This window comes from Protopterus annectens, chromosome 6.part0 (assembly GCF_019279795.1).
Source record: "Protopterus annectens isolate FY-2018-M chromosome 6.part0, PAN1.0, whole genome shotgun sequence".
Taxonomy (NCBI): domain Eukaryota; kingdom Metazoa; phylum Chordata; order Ceratodontiformes; family Protopteridae; genus Protopterus; species Protopterus annectens.
The window spans coordinates 389,675,845-389,699,793 of NC_056737.1; the positions used below are offsets into that span (position 1 = coordinate 389,675,845).

Genomic DNA, 23,949 nt, shown 5'->3' on the forward strand with positions numbered 1-23,949 from the left:
GTCTTCAGGGGGAGAACAAGGGGAACCCTTCCCCATCGTCGAAATCCGTGTCTTCTGTGAGAAATTCCTCTGGGGAATCAAGGTCTTTCTTCTTATATGACCTCTTCTGAGGCACACCCTTAGTGAGAGGTGCTGTGGAGGAATCGGAAAAGCCCTGTGCAGGAGTGTCCGGGTTGTGCTCGCTGCACAGGCATGGAAGTTGATGGAAGCCCTGGACCAGAGGAGATCCTGGGGAAAGGCTCTGATGGAGGCAGAAACTACCTGGGAGCCTGCAGAGGCCAAGGCTTTCTCCATAACTTGAAAAGCTGTCCTTCTGAAGAGGGATGGGAGCCCAGAACCGTGAAGGACAACCTCAAACCACGGTCCCACCCCCTCTCTGAGGAAACCGCTAACAAGGTCGGAGCCATGGAGGAGCTCACAAATGGCATTGTGCAGCTATAACCTCAGAAGTTCATCAGTTCCGAAGCAATAGAAGAACTCAGGGCTGAGACTGGCGCCAAAAACATAAGAGCTGTGGGCACCAGGACAGCCGGAATTGGGAAGTTGGAACCGAGGTTGCTAAAGCCACAGTGGTTAGAAGAGGAATATTTGGTAGCATCCCTGGAGAAAGATGCCTATCTCCAGCAGGTAGTGAAGCCTGGGAAGAAGTGGAGACAGACCCCTTGCTACGAGGAGATGGTACACCAACCTCACAACATCAACTTCCATCAAACTCTTAGAGGACTGCACTGACAAGGCTGAAGGAGATTCTGGCCTGTCCAAAAAGGGACTTGGTAATTGTCCCACAAAAGGGTCAACTGAAGGAGAGCATGTGGTCCTGGGAATTGAAAGAAACCATGCTTCTTGGGTTATAGGCGCCGGGGAAGAAACCCGTTCTGAAATGACTACCAGTACTGAAGAAGGAGTGGCACTTTCAAGTGTCGGCACTGAGACTGACAGTGTCAAATGTGGAGGTGCTGAGGTAATCACTACTATTGGAACTTAAAGAGACAGTTCCGTAGATTTGGTCAGCTCTGCTTTCAGTTCTGCAGAAGCTGTGGGAACTGAAGGTTTTGAATTTTTATGAGCTAAAGCCAAGGGTAAGGTGGGCAATGAGTGACTTCTCTTTTCTGAGGAAGATGATGGAGAACCAGGCTGACCAGACAAGGCCTCTTCAAATGATATTTTCAATAAACCTTTCAAAATAAGCTTATTCTTTCTCTCAACTAGGGAGTGGTTGCTAAAGGCTCGACAAGTATCGCACTGCTGACCATCTGAGTTGGGCATTTTTCTGCCACAACCAGAACAGGATTTGAAGACAGTAGCTGCCTTGCTTTTATCTGTTATGTTGAAGATGAGGATGAGATACACTCATGCCAAATCACACACAGACACACATGCACAGACACAGAGGAAGGGGAAAAAAAGCAGGAAGGGTTATCAATGATGGTACACCAAACTACCAGACATATGGAAAAGAGCACTACCAACAATGGTAGGACAGATACCAAAAACGGTACAAGGAAGAAATAACACTCAATCCAAAAAAACAAGTGAAGATTAAACGAGAAAGAGAGAGTACTATAAGGGATATAGAAGTATGCTAACTGGGTTAGAAACAGAAATTTGAAATAGAAGTAGAAATAAACAGTAATTGTTTTACTTAGCTCAAGGAGAGTTCTGCTGATGAGGCTTTACGATAAGAGCAGCAAGAGAGATCTGTGACAACTTTGGTAGAACACAGGAGTTTTTTCGGCTTGCACAAGCTGTTGTAATGGCCGAGCTGGTTCCGAAACTCGGAACCAAGTCACATCTATCAGGGATAAATGAACACTGACAACATCAGATCCTATATTTGAGGTAAAATAGTCATGCAGGCCAGGGACAATCAAAAGGCTTTTTTCAACTATGTCCAAAACCTCAAAAGCAATACACAGTAGCTATGTTCGAAACCTCAAAGGCAATACACAGCTATGTACTGAATTAATTGTAAATGGTGCCACCTATACAGAACCAGAAAACACTACAGTTATGTAAATATATTTTTATGAGCACTGCTGCAACAGCCCAAGCCATGCTGATTATATCCTACAAAGCATATAAAAGCCGGACAGCTTTTAAAGCTTCAGGGCACCTTCCACATGCTCAGTTAGCTTGAGCTGAACTGACTAAAAAGATTGATTTGGGCATCTAGTCCTTCACAGCTTTCATACTACCAGAGAAAGAGACAGAGTAAGAGGCTAAGCCCTGAGAGGACATTGCTGGGATGAGAAAAACACGTCCACACCCTGGCATAAAAAGACACATAAAAAAGAGGGGTCTGGCTACTGTAGCAGTGATCAATTGAACATATTCTTTTATGGTAAGCTGTGTAACTACAATATGCTCTTTATACTGATAACTGCTGCAGTATCCTATGCTATATGGACAGATTACCATAGCTTAGAAATGAGAGGTGGAAGGGGAATGGTCCAGGAGTCCCCTGGAAAATGGTCCCAGGAAATCCTGTGCTTAACCTGGTAAAGGAATCTAGTTTATAGTGCTTTGTAAAAGTATGTACAGAGGACCAAGTTGCTGCTTCTAGAATACTTCGAGTCCAACCCTTTCCAAAACACCATAGATAAAGCTAAGGCCCTGGTAGAATGTGCCTTGACCCTACCAGGAATACATTTGTTGAGGTGGGAATAACAAAAAGGTAACAGTCTGAGACAACTTTTTGGTAACAGTCCGCTTTAACACAGGTTGGCCCTTCTTACCTTCAAAGGAAATGAAAAACTGATCAGAAGTTCTGAAAGACTTTGTTTTGGTTTGTCAAGATAGTACCCGAGTTCTCTGTGGACATCCATGGTGCGAAGTATCCTTTCTCCCTTGTTCTTGGGTTCAGGAAAGAACATAGGGAGACAGTCTGCACAGGGGGTAAGATCAGACTCCCATTTGTTTGATTATGTACCACATCATTTTGGTAATCCCTATAACTATTTGAAGAGGTCCTGGGGACCCACAGATGATTCAGAGAATTGAAAGCCTTTATAAAATTCAGGAATATTTTGAAGACTCCAAGTGATTTCTCTTTTCTCAAATCCCAGAACCTGAATTTGATAAAATAATGGGCACTGGTGCTGAAACCACAGAGACTTCAGATATCACTGTATCTTTGTCATGTAGAGTCATGTAAGTGGCATCTTGAATATCATGGATGCTAACGAGACCCATAATCCTGAGATATTCCCTCGCAGTTACCAAAGTCTGAGTGAAAACACCTGGTTCACTTGGAATCCCAGCCTGTTTCTCTGAAGACAACTGTGCGAAGATTAGTAAGATATGTAAATATGGAAAATGTGAATACCTTTTAGCATGCACTGGGCTATGACAGGAGCTAGGCACTTTGTATACACTGCTTCAGGAGTGTTAAAGTTTTAAAACAGAGAACTAATAATGGGATCCAGATACACAAACCATGAAGAAATGCCTGAAATCTAGATGAACAGGAATGTGATGATACTCACCTTTTAAATCTAAGGGTGTAAAATAAACTCAAACGAGAAAGAAAGAGTAATGGGTTGTAAAGTAAAAGCATTTTGAACCCTTTCTGTAAAGTGAAACATTTTGAACTCTGGCACCATCACAAAACGATTCAGGAAAGAAAGATTCAGAAATGCTCTCTAGTCATTTTCTTTCTTTGGCGATAAAAACGTTCTTGAATAAAAATGACCTTCCCAACTGGGAAGAATGAACAGCTTCTACTACCCCCTGAAACAGCATATGGTGTCAAGACATGGCGGAAGACAAAAGTTTGATTTGGTGGATGAGGAGGAATTTCCAGAAACATAAGGAATTTCCTCCCACTCTCATCTGCATCCTAGCTGGATAAGCATCAGAACCTATTTGTCTGAAACAATCTGTTGCCAAAGACAGAGACACACTGACATTAAGACTTTCGGAAATGGATAAGGGACTACCAGAGTGGGGGAACAAGGTCACCTAAATTAGTCATTCTGCCTTAACTGACTGAAAGCTATTAAGATGTCCTGGGATACTATCAGGAACAACTGACGCAGTGTTCTTGGCCTTGGATGAGCATCTTGAGGACATTCTCTCTAGTAATGTTTGGAGGTGTGATAGATGTTGGAATTTTCTAAGGAATATCGGTGAGGGCTAGAGTTAGAATCAAACCAGTCAGCCAAGATGATCTGCTACATGTTTCTTCACACTGATCACTGCTGTAGTACCTTAAGCTACACGGGTTATTATCCTGTGTACAATATAACAGCTGAACAGCTTCAGGAAACCTTCCACTGAGGTTTCTCTGACTCTCAGAAAATATTATTTTTTTACAACTGGAATTCCCAGAACTTTCATCCACCCCTGCAGTGCTGTCAGTATTTCAGGATGCATTTGTCACATCCTGTGCTTTCCTTGACAAACGGCTGGTTCTAAGAAAGCAGAAAGAATGTACAAATACCTAAATCTCATGTTTCGATATACTAATCCCAGACCTGACTTGGCAGCTACAGCTTTAATTAATCCAGCTGTTGCCAAACATTTTGTTAATTCTAACTCTTCTCCTTCTGACAAAAGATGTTAAACTATTGATACATAGAGGAAAAAAGTGCAAGCTTCTGCAACTTTGATTTTTAGAATTTTGAATTGTCAGGCTCTTATGTTTTGGCTGCAGATTCCTCTTCTGATTAAAATGCCAAAAGGCAATCAGAATTGAACTATTAGTAACTATCACTAACAATACTGCTAAGCACTACATGGTGGGGGTGTTATACTATACAGTTACAATGTACCAAATCCAAATAAATGAAATAAGCCAAAAGCAATCAAGTCACACAACTCTATACATTTATGCTATGAAACAGTCACCTGTAATACTGGCTGAATGCCTACACACACAACCGTCTCAGAAAGTTCAGGCTCTGTTTTTTTGTTAATTGCATCTTGATAAGAGCCATTTCGCGTCCAGCTTGGAGTTCGAGCATGAAAAGGCATCTTTTTTTCCTACAATAATGAATGAAGACAGAAAAAAAAGCATTTAATTTGTGTAAACAAATCAGTCTGCAATTTTCAATTCAGTACAATAATGTATGCTATCAAAATATGTACCGTTCCTTCCACGTTCTCCTCAGTGGTACTATGATCCACCACACTGTCAACAATCATGCCATCGGCTGAAGCAGAAAGCCCAATGTCTTCGGGTTCACACATAAATAAAGGCTTGTCATCTTGCTGGATCCACTCCTGATAAACCCTTACTACTTTTCTCATTGTAGCTGCTTCACAAATTGGAAGAAGAAAAGCCTAAAAAATGTTTAACATGTTTATACCATTTCAGAAAACTTGAGCTCTACACTATCTTCAGACAGTGACAATTTACAGCAGTTTTTCTTTTATAGCTTCTGGTAGGGAAAGGATTGTAAACTGAAGTGAAAACATAAACAAGCAAATTCTTCACAACTTAGCAGCTAATACTTGCACCTGTAGGTCTTACTAACTTAATAATAAATAAAAAGTACAGTGTACACTTACCATAAATGTAGATTGTCGAGTGTATTCACTCTTGTAGTCATCACTTGTGGGTTATCCCTGCTGGGTTAGCTCTCGGCCGGCCCAAATACCAGATTAAAGATTTTCCCTCCTGTGTCGGCTGCTGGTCACCAGGGACTGACGTCAGGTCATCAGTGGTACAAAGCAGGGCAGCAGATGCCATTACATCAGATTTTCTTGCCCTAACCCATACGAACCCAAGCCTGAAGTCCAACCTGGGGTATGGTCACAGGTATAGATAGGTGTGAAGGAAACGTAGAGAGAGAAAGAGGGGGAAGGAGGGAGGGAAAAAATACAGTTGTGTACACTTACCATAAATGTAGATGTTCGAGTGTATTCAATGTTGCAGTCATCACACTTGGGTTATCTGCCTGCAGGAAGCCCTCAGTAGGCCCGAATACCAGAGACTGGTATTTTTGCATCAGTTGCTGTCGCTCCAGGACTGACGTCAGGTCGTCAGGGGTATAAAAACAGGCAGCCAACGCCATTACATCAGTTTTTCTTGTCACAAATGTCAAGAGCCCCCAAACAGGGAGCTAAGTTATGGTGGAAAAAACACCACCAGTTAAAAGTAAATACCAATAGCCATGTAAGGGATGAGTAATACATTTAGAGAAGTAGAGAGAGAGAGAGAGAGATGGGGGCTGGAGGGTGGGGAAACACTCGAACATCTGCATTTATGGTAAGTGTACACAACTGTACTATGTTCTTCATGTTTCACTGTTGCAGTCATCACACTTGGGTTGATTCCCAAAGATGAAGAATGGGTGGAGGCAGTCAAGAAGAGATGGGACTGACTAGTATGCCCTGTAGGACTGCTGTAGCAAAACCTACCCTGGATTTGGAAAAGATAGGCAGGTGGTAAGGCTTGGTGAAGGTATGAACGGAACTTCAGGTTAGCAGCTTCCAGAATGTCCCTGGTAGGGACTCCCCTGAGGAATGCTGTAGAGGTAGAGGTTGCCCTGGTGGAATGTGTTCTGACACCCTGAGGGGTTGGTTTCCCATGGTGTTTGTAACAGAAACGGATACAGTGTGCTATCCATTTGGAAACAGTTTGTTTAGATATGGCCTTGCCCGCTGCACCAGGTGCAAAGCTGAGTAGTAGCTGGTCAGATTTTCTGAAGGGCTTAGTCCTGTCAAGGTAGAATCTGAGCTGTCTGTGCACGTCTAAAGAGTGCAAGATCCTTTCCATTTATTTTGAGGATTGGGAAAGAAGGTTGGCAAATGGACAGATTGGTTGAGAGCTACATTGGACACCACTTTAGGCATAAAAGTAGGGTTAGTTTCGAGGGAGACCCTGTCAGCATGAAAAATAATGAAGGGTTCCCACAGCCATAAGCGCTTGTAGCTCAGACACTCTTCTAGCTGAAGTGATGGCCAGAAGCAAAGCTGTTTTCCAAGAGAGGAATTTTAACTCTGCTGACGCTGCAGGCTTATAGGGGGGGGAGCGTGAGCTTCTCCAGTACAAAGTTAAGGTCCCAAGCCAGGGTGGGTGCTCTCCTTGGTGGCCTTAAATTGCTGGCCCCTCTCAGGAACTGTTTGATGAGAGGGTGAGAGAAGAGAGGTGGCTCAGTGTTGTAATAAGCTGAAATGGCAGAGGCATGGATCTTAATGGAAGAGAAGGAAAGGCTCTGTGGAGTAGATCTGATAGGTAATCCAGGATCAGAGGCAAGGAGGGCAGAGCAATGTCTGATCCTTTAGACTGAATTCAGGAACAATACCTTTTCCACTTATCAGCATAGGATTTCCTTGTACTGGGTCTTCTGGCTTCCAGAATGACATCCAGCACCTGCTTGCTTAGGCTGGTCACTGGGGGAGAATTCAAGGAATAAACCAGGCTGCAAGGTTCAGGGTTTGCAGTTGTGGATGCAGGATCTGTCCCTCCTGCTGAGTGAGGAGGGTTGGGATCTGAGGTAGATGCCAGGGTGGCACCGGTGACAGGCTGCGCAGTAGTGAGTACCAGTGCTGGCGTGGCCAGTCTGGAGCAATCAGGATTGCCCTTGGTCTGTCCTGTCTTATCTTGAGTAGCATTTCTGAAAGAAGAGGCAGAGGGTGAAAGGCGTAAATTGAGAGGTTTAGGTTTACCTAATGAAAGGTTAGGGCATCCACTCTCCATGCTCTGCTGTGTGGTGTCCTGGTGCAGAATTTTCTGATCTAGTGATTGTAGGGGGAGGCAAAAATGTCTACCTCTGGTATCCCCCATTTCTGGGTTAACAGGCTAAAATTGCTGGGATTAAATTGCCACTCGTGTGGATCTAGGAGATTTCTGCTTAAGTCATCTGCCAGAGAGTTTTGTTTGCCTGGCAGGAATTGAGCTTGCAGATGGATCTGCATGTCCAATGCAGTGTTCCACAATGTCATGGCTAGCCTGCAGAGTGGGTAACAGTGAGTTTCCCCCCTGCTTGTTGATGTACCACATAACTGTGGTGTTGTATGTTTTTAAAAGCAGGGGTCCAGGTGAGAGAAGGGATCTGAAAGCTGTCAGAGCGTGCTGAACAGCTAGCTTCTCTTTTTGGTTGATATGCAGATGAATTTGACTTGGGCTCCAGTGGCCCTGAATGCACTTGTCTCCCAGATGTCTCCCAGGCATAGTCTGATGCATCTATGGTTAGCGTCTGGGCGGCGTGGGGCTGTGTAAAGGGAAGCACCTTGTTGTGGTTGCATGTTGCTGCCCTCCAAAGAAACTCTGTCCTTAGACAAGCAATGATAGGTATAGTGGTTTCCAGGTCCTGAGAATGTTGGCACCAAAGACTTTTTTTTAAGTACCACTAAAGTTTCCTCATATGCAGTCTGGCATATGGAATTAGTAGAATGCAAGAGGCCACGAACCCTAGAGCCTGCAGGATTTTCCTTGTGGATAGCTGGGTTTTGGAGGACATTTAAGTGAAATAGCCTGTTAGATAGGCTTGTTTCTCTGGAGTAAGAAATGCCGTCAGGGAGGCTGTGTCCAAGCTTGGTCCCAGGAATACAATATTTTGACTGGGTACTAGTTTTGATTTATTTTCGTTGATAGTGTACCCCAGGGAGGTTGGAAGGTTCTTTACAAATGTCAAGTGCTGCATCAGCTTTTCCTAGCTGTCTGCCTGAAACAGGCAATCGTCCAAGTAAGGGTATATTTGAATGTTTCTCTGTCTGCAATAGGCAATGGCTGGAGCCAGGCATTTTGTGAAGACTCTGGGAGCAGTGGATAAGCCAAAGGGCAGTGCAGAGAACTGATAATACACAGATCCTGCCCTGAAACGTAGATATTTCCTGCATGATTCCCTGATAGGGATGTGCAGATAGGCTTCTTTTACGTCTAGGGTGACTAGCCAGGCCTCTTTGGACAGCATAGGAAGAAGCTGCTGAAGGGTAAGCATTTTGAATTTTGGTACCACCAGGAAGGTGTTTAGAATGGAAAGTTCTAGGATTGGGCATCAAGTGCCCTCTTTTCTGGCTACCAGGAAAAGTCTGGAATAAAACCCTTAACCTATCTGTTCTGCAGGAACAGGATGAATTGTCTTTATGAAGAGCAGGGATTGAACTTGGTTTTGTGCCTCTGCCCACTGGTTTGGTGGAAGGTCTGGGAACCCTTTCAGAGTTGGCAGTGTGTGGAAGTAAAATTTGTACCCCTGGGATACAATGCTGAAGACGCATCGGACTTTGGTGATGGAAGTCCAGTTTTTTGCATAGTGAGCAAGTTTATCTCCTAGGGGCACGAGCAATTGTGCAGAGGTGAGGAGTGGGGTTGACAAGTCATTGTGAATTTGTTCCGTAAGAGGGTGACTTAGCACTCCCTGTTTTAGAAGTGGAGGTAGTCCATTGCTTAGATCTCTGCATACCTTGAGACTGTAATCTGGGGGGGGGGTCTGTTTCCCCTGGGTCTAGTTTGAGATGGCCTTGAGGGGGCTGGAAAGGACCAATGTTTCAAGGGGCAATGCCTACTGAATCTTGGAGGCTGCACCTGCAAGAAATCTTTTGACTGTCTGCATAGCCTTAGCTTTTTCTTCATTCTTTTTTAGAACCTCTTCTGCTTTGGTGCCAAACAAACTGTTTTTATTCAAAGGGGCGTCTAGTAATTTTGATTTGACATGGTCTGGCAAGGTCTGTTCCTTAAGCCACACATGCCTTCTCAAGTACAGAACCAGTGACTGCTGCCCTGCAAGATGCTTCTAGGGCGTCAAACCCACATTGCAAGGTATGCTTGCTGATTTGGCTTGCAGAATGCATAAGCTCCTGTAATTCTTTATTTTCTGTACAGTCTGTAAAGGTAGATCATTTTTGCTTAAGTTCCAAAATATGCTGCTGGTATTTCAGCATGTGAAACTGGCAATTCAATGCCCTAATCGCTAGAGTTGCAAAAGTGTATACTTTTTTACCCCACCATCTGTCTAAAGCTCGGGAATTCCTGTCCGAAGGGGTGGGATTCTTAGCTGTAGTTGCCTTTATACCTTTAGGCCCTTGGGAAATGACCTCTGGGTCAGCAGTAGGATTTTTGAAAAGAAATTTGTGAGTCAGCAACTCTGTAGTACCGGTCTGGTTTCCTTGGAGTCAGACTGGATTCCATAAAGACATCATCCACAACATACAGAACAGGAGGGATAGCTGAGGGTCTATGTTGTGGCAAATATAAAAATTCTCTGAGTCTCTTTTTGGACTGAGGATAATCCTGGCATTCCCAGTGGAAATGCTCTCAAATTATGAAGGGTTTCACCAAAAGAAAAATTCTCTGGCGGGCGAAGCAGAGGGAAAGGATTCCTCTGCATCTGAATCCTCATAAGCAGATAAAGGCATGTCTTCGTATTCAGAAACGTCAGAGTCGTCGGACTCTTGGTCAGTTAAAGCTGCTGGGGACAAGTCCCTTTTTCTCCTAGCAGGGGAAGGCTGGCTTCCCCTAATCAGCATGATCAGATGTTCTTCGTGTTTCACTGTTGCATTCATTACATTTGGGTTATCTGTTTGCAGTAGCCCTCAGTCGGCCTGATTAACAAAGTCTTGGGTCCTGCGTCAGTTGCTGTCCCTTCTTCCATGACATCAGGTCATCAGGGGTATAAAACATGCTGCCGACGCCATTACATCAGTCTTTGTTGCCATGCGGTGCCCAAATCAGAAGCAGTTCGCAAGTGCCAGTCAGCAGACTCCTGAAATTTTCGTTTTCGAGTTTCAGAACCGAAGTCTTCAACTAAAGCTAAGTACCCCGTTGGAGAAACTTTTTCTTGCTCCTTCCGATGTCAGTAAAAGTAATAATTGCATTACGTGTGGAAAGCAAATACCTCACAAAGATTTTCATTCGTACTGTATTCCTTGCCTAGGCCCTGATCACGACGTACCTCGCTGTAGGTTTTGTGCTTTATTTAAACAGCGTACTATCTGTCGTCGGTATATTTTCGCATCAAAATATTTCAGTTCTTGGTTTAATTATCCAGAAATGTTGCCCGTTAGCCTTCCGACTACCGGAATTCCGAATAAACGTAAAGATAAAGACAGAGACAGGCCGCCGAGGTCCAAAACTGGCGACGATGCTTCTCCTAAGCCAGTCACCAGTTCGCCGGTACTCAATGAGGCACTTTTGCAGCCCCTGATACCCGCTACTTCTGACTCGCAGCCTCTACCGAGACCCATTCAGAGTCCGGTATGCCGCGAGATGCTTCAGCTATGGAACCCGCAGATGTCTCTACTTGGATGGGTCCGGAAACACTGTGCAGACACCGGCTTCTGAGGGTGTATGCAGGCCTACAGACTTGCATATTAAACCGATGCCTCCTTCTTCATTTAGGCTTAAATCTCGACCCATGCCTAAAAAAACGATGCCCAGACCGCATGCTCAGACCTCCAGGCCTAAAAAGCAAATGATAACAATGGCTGAAGATCTTATAACTCTAATCAGGGGAAGCCAACCCCCCCCCCCCTTCTAAGTGACCTAGGGCTGAAGCTGTTTATGAATCTTCTGACCAGGATTCCGATTATTCTGATGATCTGGATTTGCCCTTATCTACTTATGAGGATTCTGATGCAGAGGACTCTATTCCCTCTGCTTCTCCTCCTGAGGATTTTTCTTTTGGTGAGACCTTACATGCTCTATGGGAGCATTTCCATTGGGAAAGCCAGGAATTTTCTGATTCTAAAAAGAGGCTTAGGGATTTCTTACTCCTGCCTCAACATAGGTCTTTGGCTATACCTCCTGTACTGGACATTGTTGATGATGACTTTTCAGAATCTAGTTTGGCTCCTGATTCTTTGCCTCCTGCTCCCAGAAAACCTGACAGATATTACAGAGTTCCTGATTCTCACAAGTTCCTTTTCAGAAATTCTAGTGCAGATCCAGAGACTATTTCACAGGGACCTAAGGGCATTAAGGCTTCTAATGCTAAAATTCCTACCCCCTCTGATAGAGATTCCAGGGCGCTGGATAGATGGGGTAAGAAGGTTTACACTTCTGCAACCTTGGCCATTAGGGCTTTAAACTGCCAGTTTCATATGTTAAAGTATCAACAACATGTTATTGGATTGCTTAAACAGAAAATGATGTTGATTCCTGACTGTGCTGAACATAAAGAATTACAGGATTTAATGCAAGCTGCTGAACAGGTTGGAAAACATACTTTGCAATGTGGATTTGATTCATTAGAGGCCTCTTGCAGGGCTGCTGTTACTGGGTCTGTGCTTAGAAGGCATGTTTGGCTTAATGAGCAAACTTTGCCTGATCATGTTCAAGCTAAATTGTTGTATGCTCCCTTAAAATCAGGACCGCCTGTTTGGCAACAAGGCTGAGGAAGTTCTAAAAAGGATGGCAGATAAAGCTAAATCTATGCAAACTGTCAAAGATTTCTTACAGGTTCAGCCTCCTAGGTATAGTAGGCACTGGCCCACTAAGAATTGGTCTTTTCCGGCCCCTTCCAGGTCTTCTCAAGCCAAACCCAGACACAGCAGAAACACCAGGTTTCAGTCCCAAGGGACACACAAGACTAAGCAGTGGGGAATTAACACACCCAAATCTGGGAGTAGAGCAGTAAGACTCCCTCATGGAAAATTGTCTCAATGACTTACTTTTAAAATTTCCAAGCACTTCCCAACTGAATGCTCCTTTAGGCGGAAAGATTGGTCTGCAGGCCAAAAACTGGGAACTCATTACCCAGGACAAACAGGTTTTAAATATAGTGTCCCAAGGATACAGATTTCACTTCCACACATTACCAACTCCAAGTGGGAGGCCAGCTCTACCACCAAATCAGTGGGCGGAGGCCCAAAATCAAGTACTCTCTCTCAAACATGGAGGCTATTCAGTTGGTACCAGAAGAGGAAAAGGGACAAGATTTCTATTCAAGACTTTTCCTGGTACCCAGAAAAGCCAATACATGGCATCCTATCCTGGACCTTTCTACTCTAAACACCTTCCTAGTGATTCCAAAATTCGAAATGCTGATGCTTCACCAGATGCTTCCTATGCTAGGCAAAGATGCATGGTTAGCAACACTAGACTTAAAAGAGGCATACCTGCACATCCCTATCAGGGAGTCTTGCAGAAGATACCTACGCTTCCAAGCAGGCTACATGCACTGTCAGTTCTCTGCCCTGCCCTTTTCTTATCTACTGCGCCCAGGGTATTCACAAAGTGCCTAGCTCCAGTCATTGCATTTTGCAAACAAAGAAATATTCAAATAAACCCATATCTGGATGATTGTCTAATTCAGGCAGAAAGCCAGAGCATACTTTTGAATAATCTGGCCTTTGTTCAAAGGGTACTGACTTGTCTGAGGTACACCATAAACGAAAAGAAATCACACCTGGTACCCTGTCAACAAATTACATTCCTGGGAGCAAGCTTGAATACAACTTCCCAGATGGCTTTCCTCACTCCAGAGAAATGGATTCATTTGACAACCTACGTCAAACAAGTGGCCACAAAAACCCAGCTATCTGCAAAGTAAATTCTGCAAGCCTTGCGGCTCATGGCCTCCTGCATTCTTCTAATTCCATATGCAAGACTGCATATGAGGAAACTACAGTGGTATCTAAAAAGCCTATGGTGTCAACATTCTCAAGACCTAGAAACAATGATTCCTATCATACCTTGCCTATGCCTAGAGTTCCTTTGGTGGGCAGAGGCCTGACACCAAAACAAGGGACTACCTTTCACACCACCCCCTGCCGCCCAAACCCTAACAGACACATCAGACTATGCATGGGGGGCTCAGCTGGCAGGGAAGTGCATTCTGGGCAAATGGAACCCAAGTCAAATGCACCTGCACATAAATCAAAAGGAAATGTTAGCTGTACAGAATGCACTGACAGCCTTCATAGTTTGGTACTAGGCTATCGGCCCTAAGGCCTATGCAAGCCTAGCCATAACAATTCCCTAGAAATTTTTTCCCACAATATTTACTTCTCTGGGCCCCTGTCTAGCAGGGCGACTGACATGATCCCCGGGGTGAATTTCCTATCTCCCATCCAATCATCAAGGTTCCTTTTGAAGAGGGCCAATGTGGTGCTCTGCTTGACATGTATGGGCAGTCTATTCCAGAGTATGGGAGTCTCTGGGTCAGGAACCTATCCCTCCAGCATGTTTTGTTCATTGTGATAATAAGGTTTAGATCCCTGGAGCGTGTGGCTCTGAGGGATTGGGATTTCTTTAAGTGGAGCATGTCCAATAGCTCGGGGTTTGACATGGCCTTGTATGTTAAGCAGAGATCGCCTCTGAGTAGACGATATACCACAGAGTATAGCTGGAGTTTTTTTTTAGACTGTCAGCATATGGCATCTGCTTTAAGGACCACTTTCTTCCAGGGCAACTAATGGTAAAGATGGGCAACATTACTGTGATGTGGTACATAAACAAGCAGTGGGGTACTCATTCTTACCCCCTCTGCAGATTAGCCATGGCACTGTGGAACACTGCCTTGAGCTACCAAGTGAATCTACAAGCTCAATTCCTGCCAGGAAAACTAAATACACTGGCAGATGGACTAAGCAGAAATCTCATGGACCCACACGAGTGGAAATTGGAACAAAGGATTTTCAACATGATGACAAACAAATGGGGGAGCCCAGATATAGACCTGTTTGCCTCCCCCTGGAACCATTAATTGGGCAGATTTTGCGCAAGGATTCCCCACAAGCTAGCTTGGAAAGTGGATGCTCTATCCTTCAGCTGGAAAAACCTATCAGTTTATGCCTTTAGAGAGCAGAGGAGGAAAGTACTATTAAAGATCAAACAGGAAAGCCAAGGACAATTTTAATTGCACCAGACTGGCCTCGCCAACACTGGTACCCACCCTTGAGCAGTGTGTCACGCTTGGCTCAATGGCACCTGCCTCAGACTCCTTCCCTGTTGTCTTAGCAGGAGAACCAGATTCTGCACCCTCAGCTGCAATTCCTGAACCTAGCAGCCTGGCTAATTACCTAATCTCTCCTTTACCATCCCTCAGCAAATCAGTGATAGATATCATTTTAGAGGCAAGAAGGCCCAGTACCAGAAAATCTTATGCTGCAAAATGGAAAAGATTTTGTGCCTGGAACCAATCTCAAGGGATGAGTGCAGCAGTGCCAAATTTACCTCAGATTCTACAATACTTAACTGAGATGCTTCATAAGTGCTTGTCCTTTTCCTCTAGCAAAAGTCATGCCTCAGCCATTTCAGCTCATTACAGCACGGAGCCTCCACTCTTCTCTCACCCACTGCTCAAGCAGTTCCTCAGAGGGGCCAAGAACCTAAGGCCACCCAGGAGAGCTCCAACTCCTGCCTGGGATCTTAACTTTGTCTTGGAGAAACTCAATCTTCCTCCTTTCGAGCCAGCTGCTACTGCAGATTTAAAATTTCTTTCCTGGAAAACAGCTTTCCTTTTAGCTATCACTTCTGCAAGAAGAGTATCTGAATTACAGGCTCTTATGGCAGTGGAACCTTTTATCATCTTTCCTGCGGACAGGGTGTCCCTCAGAACCAATCCCTCTTTTATGCCCAAGGTGGCTCTTAATCATTCCATTCATTTGCCTACCTTCTTTCCTAACCCACAGAACAAAGGGGAATGGATACTGCACTCTTTAGATGTGCACAGACAGCTTAGACAGGACTTACTTGGACAGGACTAAACCTCAAAGAAAATCTGAATTGCTAGTGGCATTTGCTGCAGGGACAGAGGGGAAAGCTATTTCAAAACAAACCATTTCAAAATGGATAGGCCACTGCATTCATTTCTGCTATAAGCACAATGGAAAACCTATCCCACAGGACATCAAACCCCATTCAACCAGGGCTGCATCTACCTCTACAGCCTTTCTCAGGGGCGCCCCTTCTAGGGATATCCTAGAAGCTGCTACCTGGAGTTCTGTACATACTTTCACCAAACATTATAATTTGCCAATTTTCTCTAAATCCAGAGCTGGTTTTGCCACTGCAATCTTGTCCTAATTCTAGTTAAATTCCTCCTCCCAACCTTAGCTTTGGGAATCTACCCAAATGTAATGACTGCAACAGTGGAACACAAAGAACATAGTACAGTTGTGTACACTTACCATAAATGTAGATGTTTGAGTGTATTCACTGTTGCAGTTCTGGTTACCCTCCTTCCAGCCCCCTTTCTTCTGTTGGCTATACCTCTACTCTCACTCACTATGCTCAAAAAGCTTTTTGATGTATTTGCTTTTTTGTTGGAGGTATATCCTTGCATTTATAGATTTAATTGCTTCCCATTAGGGGGGGCATCTGATATCTGGGGCAAAAAAAACTGATGTAATGGTGTCAGCTACATGTTTTATACCCCCTGACGACCCAACGTCATGGAAGAAGGGACAGCAACCGACGAAGGACCCAAGACTTTGTTAATCAGGCCGACTGAGTGCTACTGCAAAGTAGATAACCCAAATGTAATGACTACAACAGTGAATACACTCGAACATCTATATTTATGGTAAGTGTAGACAACTGTACTGTCTTCTGCCATTTTAAGTATTTGAGATTGTGGCAAGGAAGCAGGTGCTTGAGATTGGGTTGTCAAATTTTTAGGCGTAGCTCGTACTCTTGGCCTTAGAAACTCTGTAGTTTTAGACAAAACTGAAGATGCAAAAGTCGTCGGTTGGTGTTGAGTATCGGTAATGTGAAGAACTTCTTCAGAAGCCAATGCCTGCTCAGTGTCTCCGGACCCATCCAAGGTAGAGACATCCGCAAGTTCCGTAGTCAAAGAAGAGTCTCGTGGCATACCAGACTCTGAATGGGTCTCGGTAGCGACCTGCGAATCCATCAAAGCAGGCATCAGGGGCTGCGAATGCACCTCACCGAGTACCAGCAAACTGGCGACTAGCTTAACGGAAGCATCGTCGGCAGTTTTTGACCTGTGCAGTCTGTCTCTGTCTTTATCCTTATGTTTTTTTGGAAGATTGGTAGTCGGATGGCTTACCAAAGCCATTTCAGAATACGGAGATTGAGAGCGAAAGTATTTAGAGACAATAAGGGCCCGACGACGAATACTTCGGGCATTGAACAAAGCACAAAACCGACAGCGAGGAACGTCATGGTCTGAGCCTAAACAGGTGACGCAGTAAGAATGGAAATCTCGGTGTGGTATTTGCTTTCCACAGGCGAGACAATTGTTAACTTTTTCTGACATCAGTTAGAGGAAGAAAAAAAAAATCCCCAGTAGGGTACTTAGCTTTAGAAGACTTCAGGATGATTCAATTCTGAAACAAAAACTCAGGTAGCGGCCGACCGGTACTCATGCGAACTGCTTCTGCTTCCTCGGCAAGAAAGACTGATGTAATGGCGTTGGCTGCCTGTTTGTATACCCTTGACGACCTGATGACAGTTCTGGAGCAACAGCAACCAATGCAGAAATACTAAGTCTCTGGTATTCGGGCTGACGACGGCTACCTGCAGGCAGACAACCCAAGTGTGATGACTGCAACAGTGAAATACGAAGAACATCAGGAGTGCAACAGTGAATTCACTCAAACATCTACATTTATGGTAAGTGTACACAACTGTACTATGTTCTTCGCGTTTCACTGTTGCGATCATTTGTGGGAAGATTCCCAAAGCTGAAGGCAGGGTGGATGGTAGAAGGGTAAGGAAAAGAGGAACAGGGAAGCACTGCTCCAAGTAGGGCCTAGCATGCCCTGCAGTATTGCAGAGGCAAAGCCAGCCTGGGTTTTGGAAAAAAAAAAGAGGCAAAAGGTAGTGTTTGGTGAAGGTGTGGACGGAAGTCCAAGTGGCAGCATCTAGGATGTCCTTGGTAGGGCCCCCCCCCCCCTAAGGAAACCAGTGGAAGTAAATGCTGCCCTAGTGGAATGGCTTCTGACAGATTTGGGAGGAATTGTTCAGTGGAAGTAGTAGCAGAAATGGATACAACTGAATATCCATTTAGAAATGGTCTGCTTGTTGATAGGTTCTGCTCTGCCCCTGAGGTGAAGCTAACCAGAAGCTGGTCAGTCTTTCTGAGAGACTTGGTTCTATCCAGATAGTATCTTAGTTGTCTGTGCACATCCAGTGAATGGAGGATTCTTTCCCACCTGTTCTGAGGGTTAGGAAAGAAGTTGGGGAGATGAATAACCTGATTGAGAGTTACATCAGACACCACACCTTAGGCATGAAAGAGGGGTTAGTTCTAAGAGACACCCTGTCTGCATGGAAGATATTGAAGGGCTCAACGGCCATGAGCTCCTGCAGTTCAGAAACACTCCTAGCTGAGGTGATAGCCAGCAGGAAGGCAGTCTTCCAAGAGAGGTGTTGTAGTTCTGCTCGGGAGGTAAGGCCAATTTTTTCAAGACACAGTTCAGGTCCCAGGCAGGTGTAGGAGGAGGTCTCCTAGGTGGCCTGATGTGAGATATCCCTTTAAGGAATCGTTTTAGCAGGGGGTGGGAAAACAAGTGTTGTTCGGTATGGGAATGGGCAGAGATAGCTGAGGCATGGATTGTAATGGAAGCGTAAGATGATCATTTTTGTACTAGCTCTGCCCAGTAGTCTAGAATCAGAGAGAAAGAGGGAAGGGACCTGTTTGTACCCTTAGATTGACACCAGGCACTGAATCTTTTCCATTTTGCCGAGTACTATTTCCAGGTGCTGGGCCTCCTGGCCTCCTTAATGATATCCAGGACTTGCTTGCTCAACTGCAGCTTGTCATCCACCTTTGGGGTATAAACCATGCAGACAGGTTGAGAGTTTGCTGGTTGGGATGCAGTACTGTCCCTTTTTCTTGGGTTAGGAGTCCTTCTTTGAGAGGCAGGCTCCTGGGCAGCTCTTTGGTTAGGCTGAGTAGCAAGGGGTACCAATGTTGCCTGGGCCAATTGGGAGCAATTAGAATAACTCTTAGCCCTTCCTCTCTGATCTTTAGGAACAACCTTGGGATCATTAGCAAGGGGGGGGGGAGGCGAAGACAAACAGATTGCCCCAGTGGAAGGAGAGGGCATCCACCTTCCAGACTTTTGGGTGAAATTCTCTGGTGCAGAACTGGTCTAACTGCCTGTTCTGTACTGATGCAAAGAGGTCTACCTCTGGTGTCCCCTAAGTTTGTATGACTGAAAGGAAGGTCTCCCGCCGAAGCTGCCATTTGTGGGGGTCCAGGACACTTCTGCTGAGCTGGTCTGCTAGGATATTGTTATCCCCTGGGATATACTGGGCTATTAGGTGAAGGCCCATCAGCGATGCGGTCTCCCAGAACAGCACGGCTAGATGGCAAAGTGGGTAGGAGTGTGTCCCCCCTGCTTACTGATGTACCACATGACTGTGGTATTGTCTGTTTTGATGAGGAGCAACCCTGGAGTTAGGTAGCTCTTGAAGGCTGTGACAGCCTTGAGTACTGCAATCATTTCCTTTAGGCTGTGTAGGTCTAGATCCCTGAGGTCCCAAGTGCCCTGGGTGCACGTCTCCTAAGTGTGCCCCCAGACTTTGTCTGAGGCATCCATGGTAATAGTCTGGCCATGGGGGAAAATTAGAAAAAGGTAAGCCCTTGTTCAGGGTGCAGACTTCTGAAAACCATAGGAGTTCCTGTCTTAAGCAGGAATCAGAGGCAGTTGTAGCTCCAGGGACTGACAGTGCTGGCACCATAGGGTTTTGAGGTACCATTGCATTTTCCTCATGTGTAATCTGGCCAACAGCACTAAAAGGATGCAGGATGCCATGTACCCCAGGGCTCGAAGGAATTTTCTTGCTGTGTGGTTTGTTCTGTAAGCCAACTGGGAGAAGTACTGGGGCAGAAAACTTTGTTTTTCTGAACAGAAGGCTCTTTGGGTGGAAGTGTCCAGAAGAGCTCCCAGGAAGATAATGTGTCTGGTGGGTTGGAAACGGGATTTTTCCTTGTTGATGGTGAATCCCAGAGAGGTGAGGGGGTTTGGACAAAGTTTAGGTCTTGCAGGAGTTTTTCCCTGCTGTCTGCCTGGATGAGGCAGTCATCCAGATAGGGGTAAATTTGAATGTTTTTCTGCCTGCAGAAGGCAATGACAGGAGCCAGACATTTTGTGAAAACCCTAGGAGAAGTAGATAAGCCAAAGGGCACAGCAGAGAACTGAAAATGTTGTGATCCTGCCCTGAAGTGAAGGAACCTTCTGCAGGACTCTCTTATAGGGATATGTTGGTAGGCATCCTTTAGGTTCAGGGAGACTAGCCAGGCATTTTGGGTCAGCATGGGCAAGAGTTTCTGTAGCGTAAGCATTCTGAATTTTGGCACTTGCAGTGAAAGGTTTAGTGTGGATAGATCCAGGACAGGGCACCAAGTGCCCTCTTTTTTGGGTACCCGGAACAATCTTGAATAAAACCCTTTTCCGGCTTGTTCCTGGGGGACAGGCTCCACTGCTCCTTGAGCACAACGTTTTTGAATTTGTCTTAGAGCTTCTGCCCGCTGATTTGTAGGAATGTCTGGGTACTCTGATAAAATTGGGCAATTTATGCAGGTGAATCTGTAACCCTGAAAACTGATTTTTAGGACCCACTGGTCCTTTGTGATGGGTGGGCAGCCACGGTGGTGCAGTGGTTAGCATTGCCGCCTCACAGCAAGAGGTTCTCCGGTTTGATTCTGAGCTGGGGTCCCTTTTGTGAGGAGTCTGCATGTCCTCCCTGTGGTCGCGTGGGTTTCCTCCGGGTGCTCCGGTTTCCTCCCACATCCCAAAGTCGTGCTGTAGGTGGATTGGACACTCTTAATTCGCCCTAGGTGTGAGTGCATGCATGTGTGCCTTCTGTGGAAGGTTGGACACTGGGCTGGCAACTCGACACCGTAAAACTCCACTGCCAGTCATGAGCGGACAGGTGATCTGCTGTGGCGACCCCTAACTGGGAAAATCCGAAAGGAGGAGGTCCTTTGTGATGGGTGGCCAATTGTGTTTGAAAAGAGAAAGCCTTCCACCTAACCTTGGGGGGGGGGGGGTTTGAGGAGTCACTGCGGATCCTTAGGGTAGGGAGTGGACTTAAAACTCCTGCTCTGGGTGTTGTAGAGGTCCATTGCCTGGGCCTCCACTGTCCCTGCAGTTGCTGCTTGGGGGAGTCTGTCCCTGCAGCCTTTCCCTTCCAGAGGCCTTGATTGGGCAGGAAAGGACCAGAGTTTGATAGTGAAGTTCCTGCTGAATCTGAGAAGCTGGACCTTGAGGAGGTCTTTTACTGTCTGCATAGATTTGGCTTTATCCTCCACTTTTTTGATCACTTCTTCCGCCTTAGTTTCAGACAAGCGGTACTTATCTAGAGGGCCATTAAGTAGTTTTGATTTGAGATGGTCAGGCAGAGGCTGCTCTTTCAGCCATGCATGTCTCCTAATGACTGACCCTGCCACAACAGCCTTGCTAAAGGCTTCTAGGGCATTGTACCCACGGTGGAGGGAAAGCTTTGCCACTTGAGAGCTGGAGTGTAACAGTTCCCCTAGCTCTCTGGAAGTAGGAGTGTCTGGCAAGGAGGCAATTTTTTGTTTTATTAGATCCAAGGTATGTTGCTGATATTTTAACAAATGGAACTGGCAGTTTAGAGCTCTAATAGCTAAGGTGGCAGAGGTGTATACTTTTTTACCCCACCTGTCCAGAGCTCTGCTGTCATCAGATGGAATAGGGTTTTTGGAGATACTGGCTCTAGCCCCTAGCGGTCCCTGGGTGATTACCTCTGGATCTGCTGAAGGGTTTTTAAATCGGTATTTGTGGGTGTCTGGCACCCTGTAATACCTGTCTGGCTTTCTAGGTGTCGGAAACAGTGCATCTGGTGTGAGGTTGTACTCCATGAAAACGTCCTCCACCACATCTAAGATGGGAGGTATGGTAAGGATCTGTGCTGGGGAAGATCCAGAAACTCTTAGTCTCTTTTTGGACTGGGGATAATCCTGAACTTCCCAATGGAAGTGTTCCCTAAGGATGTGTAAGGTCTCCCCAAAGGATAGGTCCCTTGGGGGGGGGGTGCAGATGGGATGGATTCCTCTGCATCAGAATCTTCAATGGTGGTAAGTGGCTGCTGCTCATTGTCTGTATCCATAAAGTCAGATTCTTCAGTATCAGGGTCTGATAGGATCTCTGGGGAAATGTCCCTTTTTCTTTTAGCTGGGGTAGTCCGATTACCTCTGATAAGAGTGATAAGATCCTCAGCCATTTTGAAAAGTTGTTGTGACTGAGCAGGTTGGGACTGAGTAAGATGGCGGCTAGGAATAGTTTTCTTGGGAGTGGCAATGCTTTTAGGCCTCAGTGTTTCAATAGACCTGGGTGTGGCTGTAGCTAGCTGTGCGGTCGTCGGTCTTTGCCTTGCGTCAGTTATCTGAAAAGCCTCCTCAGAAGTCGGTGCCTGCAGAGCGCCTCTGGATTCAACTGCAGGGCTGACAACTGAAAACTCAGTGGATGTAGTCTGATCCGGCAGCGTACCGTACTCCAAAAGGGTCTCAGTAGAGGCCTGCGGAGGTACTGCATCGGTGCCTCACTGAGTTCCGCTGTGCTATTGGATGCCTTCAGGCCAGAGCTGTCTGAAGACCCAACTTTATGTGGTCTGTCCCTTTCTTTATCCTTTCTTTTTTTGGGGATATCCACTGATTGGTGACCGAAGGACATAATTTCGTACTGCGAAGGACTGCCTTTAAAATACCTAGCTACAAATTCTGCTCTACGGGAAATGGACCTAGCGTTAGAGGGCACAGAACCAACAACCAGGGATGACGTGGTCTGGGCCTAAACAGGTTACACACAGATTACAAAAGTCCCGGTGTGGTATTTGTTTCCACAGCGGAGACAATTGTTTACTTTTTCGGACATCGGCTAGTGCAAGAACAAGGTCCTCAATGGGGTACTTAGCTTTAATAATTTTCTACTTCACTCTGGCAGCGACCAACTGACGCAAATGCAAACTGCTTCGGCCTCCACGGCAAGAAAGACTGATGTGATGGCATCGGCTGCCCTGCTTTATACCACTGACGACCAGCAGCCAACTCTGGAGGGAAAATCTTTACTCTGGTATTCGGGCTGGCCAAGGGCTACCCAAGCAGGGATAATCCACAAGTGATGACTGCAACAGTGAAACACGAACATCATGGAAGCATGCAACATACCATTCTAAAGAGCTGCCTATTTGTACCTTTGTTTTATACCTTTAGAAACCTTTAAAAGAAAGCCTAATGCTCAAAACATACATCTCATCCATCCATCCACTACAGGCAATGTTCACACTGCCAAGTTGCTAGCCCTGACCATGACACAGCTGTCTCATTAAAATTAAAATAAATTATAACAATAATGCATAAAACTGCATAATCCAAGTACTGAACTAAACACAGCTGGTACTTGTAAAAACCCATCTCACTTTCTGTAGCTACAAAAAGATGCATGAAACGTTAACAGACACTACTGGACAACAAAAAGGAAGAGAGAGTACAGTTTTTAAAAACTTACATAACAACAGATGTCCTACTGATCACTGTTGCAGTATTCTTAACAAATGGGTTTTTCTCCTCTGACGTCTGGCCAGGGTACCAAAGCTTTAGCTTCCCAAAATGCATCAGACATGTGACCGCAAACTAATATGCAGTGGGGTATACACACAAATGTATACATGAATTCCTCAGACTATTTCCAAGCCAGCAGCCTAAAGACTACTGAGAGAAGCCAGGTCAGCAAGGAAGGCCATAGCTCGAAAAGGTAAGTAAACTCCCCCAAAAACATGATACAAGTGATAACTTTCAACTGAGGGAAAGTGTAATGCTGGAGCAAAGGAAGAGATGAGGGGAATGAGGAAATGATGGAATACTGGAACACTGGAGTGTCTGGAGGACATTTACTGTTATGGTAAGTTCTTACACAACTGTACTATATCCTGATGGAAATCACTGTTGCAGTATTCTTAACAAATGTGTGATTCCAAGACCTGATGAAGGTAGACAAGAGAGTGAATGGATAATGGGAAAATGAGCAATCCAGGAGCATAGACAGGACTGACCTAGCATAGGCAGCCCTGGATCTGGAGAAGCATCAGTCTTGTAGTGTTTGGTGTAAGTGTGCACAGAGGACCGG

General features: G+C 45.3%; 1 protein-coding gene across 7 annotated transcripts in view; it reads right to left on the reverse strand.

The window, feature by feature from the left end:
- The window catches only part of RALGAPA1 (Ral GTPase activating protein catalytic subunit alpha 1), a 5,382,632-nt gene that overhangs the window by 3,354,592 nt on the left and 2,004,091 nt on the right, over positions 1 to 23,949 (reverse strand). For all 7 annotated transcript variants that reach the window (XM_044074134.1, XM_044074135.1, XM_044074129.1 and 4 more), the window contains exons 11-12: positions 5,089 to 5,283; positions 4,849 to 4,983 (exon numbers count right to left, since the gene is read on the reverse strand). In XM_044074134.1, the coding sequence (XP_043930069.1) occupies positions 4,849 to 4,983; positions 5,089 to 5,283 (330 nt within the window). The remainder of the gene's footprint in view (positions 1 to 4,848; positions 4,984 to 5,088; positions 5,284 to 23,949) is intronic.